Here is a 12,390-nt window from a genome sequence, read left to right as displayed (position 1 = left end):
CCGCGCGCTTGACTTTAGAGACGTCCGGTCCACAAGTGGTCCCGGCGACTCTCTCATGTTAGACCTTGGGTCAACGTCTTAGCGCGACTATTCTAGTGAAGAAGAATGGGTCTCTATACTTGTGCCTTTTGGTCTTTGGAGGTCCTCTTCTGTGTGATTTGTGTGTGTGGGCCAAGTGGCCTGTGGCTCTGACCCTAAATGGAATAGACCTTCCTTTGTGGGTGACATAATGGCATACCTTAAGTGAGCCTTGGAGGACTCTCACGCCATTCGCCATTCGCTTTCTCGCCGGGGGGGAAAACAAGACAAATGCGCCCTTAAGAAGCAGCTATCTGCTTGTTACCGACAAGTGTGCAACAATTTCTCTTCTGTCGCAGTGCTTGGCAACCACAATTCTTTTTAATGATCCCGCTGGAATTCACAAGGAAGTTGGCCACAAGAAGCAACAAATTGTCTTGTTTATTCAAGGAAATGGCCCCACTTAACGTTTGAATGCAGACTCCCATGGACACACAGGGAAGCTGTTGGCAGGATCCAGATGGGCCAAGTCATGTAAACGGTCCTTAGTGAGCGGCAACATATATCGGTGCCCCAAAAATCAAACCAATACGGCTTAATTGATACTCCATTTAGCTTTGCCAAGTGTGTTTGCTGTGGGATGGAATGGGAAGCAAATTCATATGGAGAAGGAACACTCTAATAAGAGTTGGGTAAAAAATAACCCATTTATCTACCCATCTACTTGGGGCAATTTGACCCAACATTGGTTCAAAAATTGGGTCATATTCTTAAAAACAACCCAGAAAGTGGGGTGCAAAAAACAAACAATCAAACAAGAAAGTTGGGCCAATTTGACCCAAGTAGAGGATATTAACCAACTTTCAGTTTTTGCTTTGTTTAGTTTTTTTACAAAGCATAAAATAAGATAAAGGGTAATTTTCAATAAAAACAACCCATAAAGTTGGTCAGATCCTCTACTTGGGTCAATTTGATCCAACAGTGGGTCAAAAATTGGGTTATAATCTATAAAACAACCCAGAAAGTGGGGTGCAAAAAACAAACAAACAAACAAGAAAGTTGGGTCAATTTGACCCAAGTAGAGGATATTAACCAACTTTCAGTTTTTGCTTTGTTTTGTTTTTTTACAAAACATAAAATAAGATAAAGGGTCATTTTCAATAAAAACAACCCATAAAGTTGGTCAGATCCTCTACTTGGGTCAATTTGACCCAACATTGGGTCAAAAATTGGGTCATATTGTATAAAACAACCCAGAAAGTTGGCTCAGATATTCTACTTGGGTCAGTTTCACACACATGTGGGACAGAAATTGGGTCATTTTCTATAAAACAACCCAGAAAGTGGGATACAAACAAACAAGAAAGTTGGGTCAATTTGACCCAAGTAGAGGATATTACCCAACTTCCAATTTTTATGTTGTTTTGTTTTTTCACAAAACATAAAATAAGATAAAGGGTTATTTTCAATAAAACAACCCATACAACCCATAAAGTTGGTTTGATCCTCTACTTGGGTCAGTTTATCCTAACTTTCTGGGTTTTTATGCGAAAAAAGGGGCGGGGGGAATAAGGTGATTTTATGTAAAACAACCCATAAAGTTAGGTCAGATCCTCTACTTGGGTCAATTTGACCCAACTTTCTGTGTTGTTATGCAAAAAAACAAAAAAACAGGGGGGAAAGGGGGTTATTTGGTATAAAACAACTCAGAAAGTTGGGTCAAATTGACCTATAAAGTGGACCGGTCCATTTTTGATCCATTATTGGGTTACTTTTGACTCAACTGTATTTAGAGGGAACATATGGCTCGTGATGGATGGATGGATGGAGCTTTTGGTTTTTGGAGTGTGTTAACACGGACTGTTTTCAGTTACACAACAAAAGCCTTCAGTCTCATCTCATTGTTGCCATCTGGTCTTCATCTCTGCAGTGTGCCATTGCTTAAAATCGAGCGTGTGTAATGTCAAGCCAAATTGTAGTGATACATATTTGCAAACATGAACTTCTCACAGAGTGTTGCTGGCATTCTTGTGTGAGCAACTTGCTGAAGGTGTGCCGGGATGCTCCTGTTCCAAATTGGGCCGAGCAGGCGTTCATCCTGCCAGAGCTTGGCCGAAAAAACCATGAAACTCCATCCTGCTCTTGGTACACTGGTGAATAAAAAGTCACCGGGAAAAAATAAGAGATGGCAGATTCCCAAGAAAGTCTTGCAATGGTCACTGTCAAAGAGCGACGGAAAGCTGTGGAAAATGGGAATGAGAACAGGAATCCTCAGTTGAGACACTGGCACTTGAAATTGTTGTGCAAACCTGATGGTTAATGATGGTGTCTTGAGTTTTTTTGAATTTCAGGCCAAAATTGCTGCTCGAGGGAAATGTGAAAAATGAAGCAATAAAGGTAGTGTGATGCCCTCGAATGTGGGCAAAGAGAGTCACAGTTGATAATTCATTTTCAGCTGTTTATTCAACGGGACTACAAGTCAAACGCATTTGAACGCTTAAATGGGAAGAGGGTGCGGTACACGTCACATGTCAGGAAAACTAGCAGCAAAAAAAACCCAACAACCTCAAAAATACTATAAAACTTCATGCAATATTGCTGGGATTTACTTTTACGGCCACCTGTTTGACTTCACATTGTGCATTGCCAAGTGGCCACCAGTAGATGGCAACATTACAGCAGAGGGACGTTTTTTTGTGGCGTTCCTCCTGGATTTAATTGTGCAGGTGGTTAACCCCATCCCCTCCACACTCTTCTTCCCCCGCAGCTTCTTGTAAGTGTGCTTCTTCCCTCAGCAGGAGATTCGTTTCTCACCATCCAGCCTCTGTTATCATGTCTTCCGTGAAACATGTTGGACTCCATCTGTCTCTTCCGTCATTGCAATCCACCGCTCTTGATTTATTCCCCATCTTGTTTGTCCCGTCATCTGCTCACCATATTTTTCAAGGCGCTCAGGACTGGAGTGTCTCTGCACGCGTTCAGCTCTGTCGACTCTGCCCCACCCTTGACCTCGGATCCCTTCCCAGTGCAGGAGCTGCAGTGGGAGCGCTCGGGAGTTGTGCTAACGAGAAGGGAAATCACCCCCGAGGTGAGGACTAATTAGAGGGGAGTCGAGATAGGAGGTGTGTGCGCTCTTGTGTAAGTGTTGAAAACAGTCCTTGAGAGGCCCTTAAGAGGGCATGACGAGGAAGGAATGGATGTAAAGGTCAAGGATGTTGAAATAGGACCAAGATGAAGTGGAAATGTTTTTTAAGCGTTCAATAATTTTAAAACAATTCCTTACAAGAGTACATTTAGCTTAATGCTAACATGGTACACAATTGAACAAAAAGTGATGCAACAATACAATATTACGGTTATATATTCTTTATCCTCTGCGGAAAAACAACTAATATTACACAATTTCCCTGAGCTACTCAGTAGTTGTAGGTAGACGAAGAAGAAGACTCTTCTGTCTGTTTCTGCATGACTATGTTACACTTTACTGACTCTTGGGACTCTCTCCAGCATACTGAATTGAATTGCAGCATTAAATCACAATGTAATTCTATTTAATTATGTTAATTCTCTCTTTTTTTGTAAAGTACAATATGATAGTGCTGATTTTTATTTAGTATTTTTATATAATTATTTTCATGATTATGGAAAAAAAAATGTTGGAACGCATTCATGACATTTCCATTCATTCCAGTGGGTAAAGGTGATTTGAGGTACGAGTGTTTTGAATTAAACACGCATGTCAAGGGTACTGTACTAAAAGACTATAGCAAAACATTTTCAGTGCCTTGCAAAAGTATTAGCCCCTTTGAACTTTTTGACCTTGTTCAGAAAAGGGTCCTTTTGGAGGCAGTTGGCTGCACTGAGAGAAAAAGGGGTAAATATTAATATATAAAAATATTTTTGCACTTTCTATTTTTCTTTAATTTTTTTTAAGTTTACAATATCATAAATGTTGTTCCTCTTCACAATTGTTTCCCACTTGATTCTTCACAAAACACAAAATTTTATTTATTTTGTTTGAAGCACGAAATGTGGCAAGAGGTCAAAAAGTTGAAGGGGGCACCTAGTACTTTAGCAAAGGCACTGTATTTGGCGGCTAAGGGATGCCAATATTCAAGGAGGATTTCTCTGAAGGATGTCCACAGAGCAAAAATGACGAGTAGAGGAAACGAACATGAAAGTGTGTCGCAGTGACGAGATAAACTCGCACAGTCCTGCGGTAATTCCAGATTCTGTGATGGCTTGAAAAACAAATAGAAGCATGGCTATCTGTCTGCTGCTGAGAGGGGCGGAAAGGAGATTGGATTGTGAGAAATGTAGAAGGGGGGAGGACAACAAAGCTCAATCTACTGCTAACAAGATTGTCTGGGTGACTGCTTGGGTGGCGTGTACCTCTAGGCGTTCACTCATCAATAATAGAATAAGAATTTCTCACACTTTCTTGATCAACCTGCTGCCTAAAGGGGTCGCGGTGGTAATCGAAAGGAAATGAAAACAAAGCACGTTTGGCACAGTTTTGAATGAAATTGTTGCAAGTGGATATTTCAATAATGTGACCGTACTGGTGGAAAGTGTGCCATACAAAAGGGGGGTAAGGTTCCACCAGACTGGCAAAGTTAGCATTGCTTCGTGTCAATTTTGTCCCTAGACTCTCACTTTCAACAAAAATGAGTAAACAGAAGCTGTGTTGTATTCTTCCAGTTGGCTTGTACCAGAAAATGGCATTCGTAGATGCCATTGTGGCTTTGTCGCGCCCCCTTCTGTCGGCTGAAATTGACCCCAACGTTCAACGTCCAAACCAAACCCACAAAACTGGTGAGTTATGAACCTCGCAATGTGAGCCCGAAGGCATTTTGACGTCACTTTTAGTCGACAGCAGAGGGTGGCGTAAAACCAAATTGGCAGTCTTCTGAGATGGATGAAAACAGATGGAATAATCTGCTTAATTCTTATTCCACAAACACAATATTCATTAATCAGAATGCTATGTTTAGCCTCATGGGGCACAAAGAACATTTTTTGCTTGAGTTCCCTTTGATGAATTACTGGACTATATTTTTGCTGTTTATTTCATTTGGAAAAAGACTGTATTTGTGTCTAAGCATATAACCACAAAAATTAGTGATCGATGAAGTAAATTTTTTGTAATGCTTGCAAAGAGGCCATGTGCTTATATCAGGTGGCAGCTACGAGACCCAAGCGTGAACTTGACTATGAACTCAATGTGACCCTTTTTGTTATTATTATTTAATGTTTTCCATAAGCCTGCAGCATGTTGTTTCAGTGTTGAACGGTGATGGATGTTTGACCTGTACAATGACCAAACAAAAACAAAAAAACGCACCCGCTGGCTGCTGTTGTTTCAAGGCATTGACTCGCTTGACGTCTTTTGTTTGTGCGTAGTGGTAATTTTAAAGTGCCACTTTGGAATTTCGTCCCGGCATACCGTCGTCTGATGACTTTGCCCGAAAGCTCTCACTCGCTGTGATGTCAGTGTGTGGGGGGGGGGGGACTCACGTTTGCCCGACGTGTTGGAATCTGTCTGTGCTAATCCTGTGCTGCAGCAGAAAAAAAAGAAAATCAATATCTGTAAGATTAAATGATAATGATGATAATAATAATAATAATAAAATAAAGTGGTTTTAGTTTATAAATTGTATCTAAATGTAACCCTCCAGCGCGTAATGTGCCAGGCAAACAATTGCTTAACAATTGTTTTGCCAATTGTAGGGAGGAAATAATGTGTGATTTAATTCTAACTGACAAAGCAGGAATGTTCCCATTTGCATTTTTTTTTTTTTGCAGTGCATTGTCCTGACTGTTTTTTTTTTGTTTTTTTTTATATATAAGTTGTGTGGGCACAAATGGCTTTATCACCATAATTGCTCCAGTTAAATCATCACATCATCAGCAGGTTGCCAGTAAGCAAGAAATTGCCCAAACAATGCTCCGTAGTACCCCTGAATGTATCAGTTTTATGCTCCAATGCTTGGGAAAAAAAATCCACTGCCGCTCTATCAGTTGTCTCGTCACATTATATCAACTGTATCGTCTTACTATCGACTGTAAGGCCACTATTATGTGTTCTTGATTTCCACCATATATAACGTGGGTGACATTTAGTACTTGGCTCATAAACATAAATAAGCCAATAATGGTGTTTTCCTTTAGCCCGTGGCTAATATTAAACTTTTATGACCCAGGCTGGCTTCATGTAATTGCACGTCTTCTGCAAAAGTGAGTGCAAAACATGTTAATTAGCAGCAAAATCCTGGCAGCTGGCAACACATAAGTATATTTGGCCAGCGAGTCTTTTTGCACAACAGTTGAAGTATTTATTGCTTTTCCCCGACGCCAGCGACGGCGAATGCGGTAACTCGGTAATGAATAATGCTTACTGGCTCGCCATTAATTTTTGCTTAGCTTTCAGACACAGGCAATTTACACAGCATGTACAAATGGGCGGCGTACTGTAAACAGTCATGTGACACTGAAAGAGGACCACGAATGTACAGTGAGGGCGTGTTTCATTACATCAAGCAAAAGATGCTATTTTTTGTTATTTATGCATTTCAATTGATTGATGCAACCATGTGTATCTGCAATACAACCTAAGGATATTCTTATGCCGACATACTCTGCCTCTTGAGCTTGTCCTATATATCTGTATTTTCCATCAATTGTCTAGTTTTATGGACATCTTCAAGCATATGACACAAGCAGAGCACAGATGTACTTTTGTCGTAAATCCTGATTTCATGTCATCATACTGAGCCTCTCCCTTTTCCTGGAACTAATCGATTTCTGGTTTCCTGCGTCTTACTGGTTGGACTCTCCAAATGGATGCGTCTTTTGCTGGAGTGAAAAGGATAGGGTTGTTGTTTTTTATGTTAACTTCCTGTGCCAGATTGTTAGGTTCAAGCTGTATTGAAGGTTGTCGCTGTGCCCTGGTGTGTTTTGCTCGTGGACCTTCAGTGAACCCGCATGCCCGAGTTATCTGGATGACGCAAGAGAATCAGGGCAGATCCAGCATTTGTGTCTCATCAGTTTCAGGCACACCCAGCTGTTGTCATAATTCTCCCCCATTTGAAAGGCCTTCTGTGCTTCTTGGATTGTTCATTGTCGCCGGACGGGAGTAGGATTTGATCATTCTTCGGTGGGAGGGCTTCCACCCTTCACCAAAAGCTGCTCTCAAAAACCATGAGCACGATGAAGTGAAAAACAAAACCATAAGTGGCCATTTTGGCACCCACAATCGTCTTTAATGGAATTATGATATCCAAAACATACTGTTTAATCCACACCGTCTCAAAATGAATCCAGACCATTGTAGGGTAGGATCTGTAGGATCTAATAGGGTTTACCTTGTCAGAACCTTTAGCGCCCTTGGTTGGGACTTCTGCCCATTTGGTCTCAAACCTTAATCCATCTGGTTCCTAAGCAAAGTCCTTGAGAAAGTCTCAAGAGACTATTGTGTATCAAGTGTTGTCATGACCTTTACAAGTTCTTGGCAACCGCCTGTCTTGCAGCATCCATGAGATTCACTTCTTTCTGCAAATCCTAACACATCAAGATTAACAGTGTATACTCGGCACATGAGAATGCACAAGTTTTTCTGGCTGTTACTTAATGAAATGTCTTGGGGTATTTACAGAAGATGCTTGAATGTCTTTGGGAATGTTTGGCGTGATGGTATTCACTGTTCCCAAATGAATTGATCTTTTTTGGAGTTTGTTTTTAACAGACAACTCTTCCTGGATGTTTTTCGATATGCCCAGTCAGGACTTTTCTGCTCATCTTGCCATTGTCTTTGCTTTAAAAAATAAAAATAAAAATCTGCTGTTTTTTTGTGTAGCTTAAGCGCTTAAGATTCTTATAGATGAGCCTTTTAGCTTTTTTTTTTTTTTTTAAAGGGAAGGACAAGAGTTAGGACAGAAGCCAGGGATTCTTCAGCACGCTTGTTCTGTAGCTATGCCCAACGTTGCCAAACTCTGCTCCCCACTGAGATGACCCTGGGCATGCGCTCCAGCTGTACAAACACAGCCTTATTGCTGAACACACTCTCATGTTTAAGCTGAGCCAAATCCAATTATTTAGCTAGCCTTGAACCTCCCTCCACCCCCCCCTTTTTTTTTAATATATATATATTTGAAAATATTTCAGTAGCACATATTCAGCCACCATGTTCAGAACATGAGCTGCTCTGCCAGGCTAAACAAGCCTGACAAATATGCACCACTCTTCTCTTTTTTTGTGGTTATTCCAGCTTCTCCCAACAATTTAGATTTTTTTATCCACTTTGTTTTAAAAGAGAAATACCAAAGTTGACAAGGAGGGGACACAAATCCTACATCGCTTTAAAGGTTGGCTGCGCTCCAGATGTCAGTGGTATAATTCATGCAAAAGCACCTTGTCGCCAGCCATTGCAGAAGAATGACAGGGAAGTTTTAATGATTAGTCAGCATACTGGCAATCCTCCATTATCACCGTTGACTACACCGAGGTTCCAGACACACGTTTTTGGAATGTCTTTCAACTTAACCTTCTTTAAAGTCTTCTTGAAAGCAGCTCGATGTTTTTTTTTCCCCTGCTCTCTAGTTTGTAGGGAACCTTTTAATGATGTCGTCTCAGTTAATTGTACCTTGTGGGAGTCACATTGACAAGACAATTGTTGGACCAATTTACGCGGTCAGACCGGTGAGAAAAACCCAACTGTCTGTGATGTCCATGTTGGGACCCTGTTCTCGTCCTTGAGTGCCACCTCCCGAAAGATTTGACCATTGTTTTATATCAATGATTCTCAACCTCGGTCACAGGTGTTTCAAACAATCAGCTAATCAGCCAGCTCTGCATGAAGCCTAATAACGATCGTCAGCTGTGTTAGGGGCGACATGGAAAACAGGCTGGATAAGTGTAGTCGAGAAATCAGAAGAACAGCAGCTGAACGCAGGTTTAGTTAAAGGCGGAGGCTTGACTGACTGGTAAAAGCTTCTGAGTGAGCACGATTGCCTTCCCTGCTAGGCATGGCAGCATTCCAGATGAGGTTGTGGATGATAATTTCCACCAATTAAGGAATGTCGTATGCTATGTTGGTAAGTTTGCTCCATAATTGTGGTTAGGCAGCGACCGCAGACGGCGCTCTGGAGTTGAGCACGGCAAATGTTGCTGCTGGCAAAAGAAGTTCAGGAAAACGCAACAGAACAACACGCTTGTACGGGAATCTTCATAGATTGCATTTTATACTTAATGGTTTTTGCTTTACAGTGCCGAGGTTTCATTTCCTTCATTGAGTGCGGTCGTGATTTGGGCCAAATGCTTGCTAGTTACAGCTATTATTGCATTGGTCTTCTGGGAGGTCTGGCATAGGCAGCTTGCTTGTGTGTTTGGGGAACTGCCCCGGTTGATTCTACAGACACTTGCGTTATGATGGCACATTGTTATGATAGAAATGGACAGAATTAAAGTGTGTGTTCTCAGTTGCGGACCCAGGCAGAGTAATGTTACTGTTACAGCTGAGTGATAAGATAATTGAAAAATGAGCGACTCCAGAAATGCCTCGTTCAAGGCAACATTTTTTCAAGAGGAATTTTATTAGCGTTATCTCTCAGGTCAGTATGAACTTGTGGAGCAACTCCTACTTACAGTATTTCTCAGACATGTTGATCCCGATTAAATTGAAACTTTGTTTTTACATACTATTCAAGTGTAGCGCCTTCAAGTGGTGGACGTCGCATGCCAAGTGTGAACTCGTAGTCCTTGGACGTTCGGAACATTGTGCCACCCAGATGTCAATCTGAATCCCTGAATGAGGCGATATGATGATTGAGTGCGGACAGATGTTTCTGGGGTTTGCATATGCAGTGTGTGGTTATGAATAAAACTCTGAATTCAAATCTGCTGCCGTGTTTTCTTGTGTTGTGGTTTTCTTATGCGGCAACCATCCATCTTTAGAGCTGCTGTGTGGTCTTGTGCTCAATGGCTTCTAACCACACCTTGCTTCATGACTGCTTACAGCCAGTGATTATGGTTATTTAATGCAGCCACAAGCAGACTATTAAGTCAATTGCACCTATTCAAGGGAGAACTGCAGCACAAAGTTTTGCTTATTTGCCAAAAGAGAGAGACGAGACAGACCTTTAAAAAAAAAAAAAGACCAAGACCGAACCCGAGAACTACAACACTATGTTTTAGCTATGACTAAATCTCTGTACTTTGCCTAATGCCCAAAGATATCTGGGATAGACTCCAGCATGCCCGTGACCCTAGTGAGAATAAGCAGTATGGATAATGGATAGGTAGATGATTTTTCTCTCACCTGGCGGCCGTTATGCAAATTGGCGCCTGCGGTTCAGAGCTACGTACTGTCGCATTTGAGTGCTGATGCAAAGTTTTGCAAAAGTCTAGTTTTGCAGCTGAAAACAACAATTCTGAAAATACAAATCAGGCTAAATTTGCCAGTTCGGTGAACCGCACCCCAGCCTCTCATCTTCGTGGAAACCTCCTTGACTAGTTCAAAACATCAAGTTACCGTCTACAAACAAGTGCAGCTCAATGCTTTGTTTTAATTGACGTGATTTGTAGCATTTATTGCTCAATATCTAGTAACAGATGTGTTACAAATTGTTGCATCATCGGAATGAATTGACTCTGATTTTGATTTAATTAGATCTTTGTGGCTCAAGTCTCCACAGGACTCCTTTATCTCTGCCCTCCTATATTCAAATGAATAACATTTTTGAAGCGTTGCTTGACACGAAGCTAAATGATGGATTAGTCAATCTGCTTCTGGACCCAAGGACAGAGGAGATCTCAGCAGAGGCGCGAGAAGATGGATGATTTAGGGGAAACAAAATTCAGGATTGTCCACCCTCGCTTGCTTGAGTTTCACATTCTTACATAATCTCCCGCCTGTGTTACATGCTGCAATTCACTAAAAGCAAGGCCAAGGCCATCAATCATGGGTAGTCAGTAGTCAGGAAAACAAGTGGCTTTTTTTTTCTTATTTAAGTGGGTGTGATGGAGGATGCGTTTTGGGTGGATGTCATAGCAAAAGTCCAACTGAAGCCTTCCAGCTGCCTCTTTTTGAAGCACTTCCCCCCTGGGAGAACACCAACAAAGCCAAGCCAATGCAAATGACCTAAAGAAATGTAATCAGCATCTGTGAATTTACCTCTTTAATAACCATGGAACATTGGTAGCTCGAAGTGTTGCTCCCGTCTTTGTGTGAGCGTTCTTTCAGGAAATGATGAGCGACGGTGCCTTCGCTGACATCACCGTGGGAACCAACGTGGGCCTGTCATGACTTCCTGCAGCTGATATGCACTTTAAGCAACAACGGGCCAAAGGTGTCAATTTCCTCTTTGACACATGAAAGCCCACCGCTTCAGTGAACCTTCCAGGGTCCACTGTGCTCGTTTTTTGCTTTCCGATTAGGCGGTTACTAACTTTGCTGCTGTTTTGTGAGCTGTCAAAAGGCAGTTCTCAGGGCCTCATTAAAAACCTCCACATTAAATCTAAAACCAGCTATTACTGAGTGAGGCAACCACAGTTTCTGGTACACAGATTAATGTAAATGGTAAATCTATTTCGCTCATGTGACATTTTTCCTCGCTCCGTAATAGCTTCTAAAGGCCTGCGGCGGTGGATTTCGCAGGTCTTTCTGTTTGTAGCGTCCCACCACATAATCAGCTCGTAGTAGTTGGGCCATTGTGGCCACACACATGGTTGGCAGGTGGGTTGAATCTCAAAGGAATTTTGCGATTTGCTTATGTTACACTCTTTGGTCGAATTTTCACGTTGCAGTCACTTTTTGTCAGGTCCGGCGTGATGAACCGTGATTTATAGCGAGGCGAGGACACAGCCGGTATGAACATTATAGCATTCGCTCCGTGTTTGTATTGCAGGCCGATAGTTTACAGTCCCAAACGCCAGCAGATAGTTGAAGAAAAATGGCTGCCGACAACTATCATAAAAAAATGATGGATGCTATAACAGTCGTAAGATGAGTTATCCAGTTCCCTTTTTACCCCCTGCACACAAACCTTTACACTAATATGCTTTATTATGCCTGTTTGAGGCTACAGCTGCTGCAACAATTACCACGTAGTTGCCTTGGTCTTCATTCGAGTTCATCCGAAAGGTGTTTGATCAGGTTGAAGAATGGATAGTCACAGTCATTTTCAAGATATTCCTGCAAAGTTGGACACGTTGAATGGTCTTCATAAAGAATCCTTGTTCGGCGGACAGATGACACTCAAGAGACTGAGAAGTTAAAAGAAATCTGGCAGATGGGCTTTGAGAAATTCAAAGAGGGATTTGAAGATTTGTAAGATAATTAAACAATCCATCAGGAAGTTGAGAATGTGATGAAAG

The 12,390-nt window shown here is 41.7% G+C and overlaps 1 protein-coding gene across 7 annotated transcripts in view; it reads left to right on the top strand.

Annotated features, from left to right (window-relative positions):
* Window positions 1–12,390, top strand: part of adamtsl3 (ADAMTS-like 3) — a 46,442-nt gene that overhangs the window by 1,805 nt on the left and 32,247 nt on the right. Inside the window, exon 1 of one of the 7 annotated variants that reach the window (XM_077544879.1) lies at window positions 2,589–3,106. The exons of 1 other annotated variant lie outside the window; for it this stretch is intronic. In XM_077544879.1, the coding sequence (XP_077401005.1) occupies window positions 2,867–3,106 (240 nt within the window). In that variant the 5' untranslated portion in view covers window positions 2,589–2,866. Of the gene's footprint in view, window positions 1–2,588; window positions 3,107–4,643; window positions 4,834–8,989; window positions 9,111–12,390 lie in introns of those variants that run through there. 5 more of the 7 variants (XM_077544869.1, XM_077544870.1, XM_077544872.1 and 2 more) reach the window with 5 other exon arrangements.

The sequence above is a fragment of the Vanacampus margaritifer genome, chromosome 15 (genome assembly GCF_051991255.1).
Source record: "Vanacampus margaritifer isolate UIUO_Vmar chromosome 15, RoL_Vmar_1.0, whole genome shotgun sequence".
NCBI lineage: Eukaryota > Metazoa > Chordata > Actinopteri > Syngnathiformes > Syngnathidae > Vanacampus > Vanacampus margaritifer.
The sequence above is the reverse complement of the archived record's forward strand: the minus strand, read 5'-3'. Positions and strand labels throughout refer to the sequence as shown.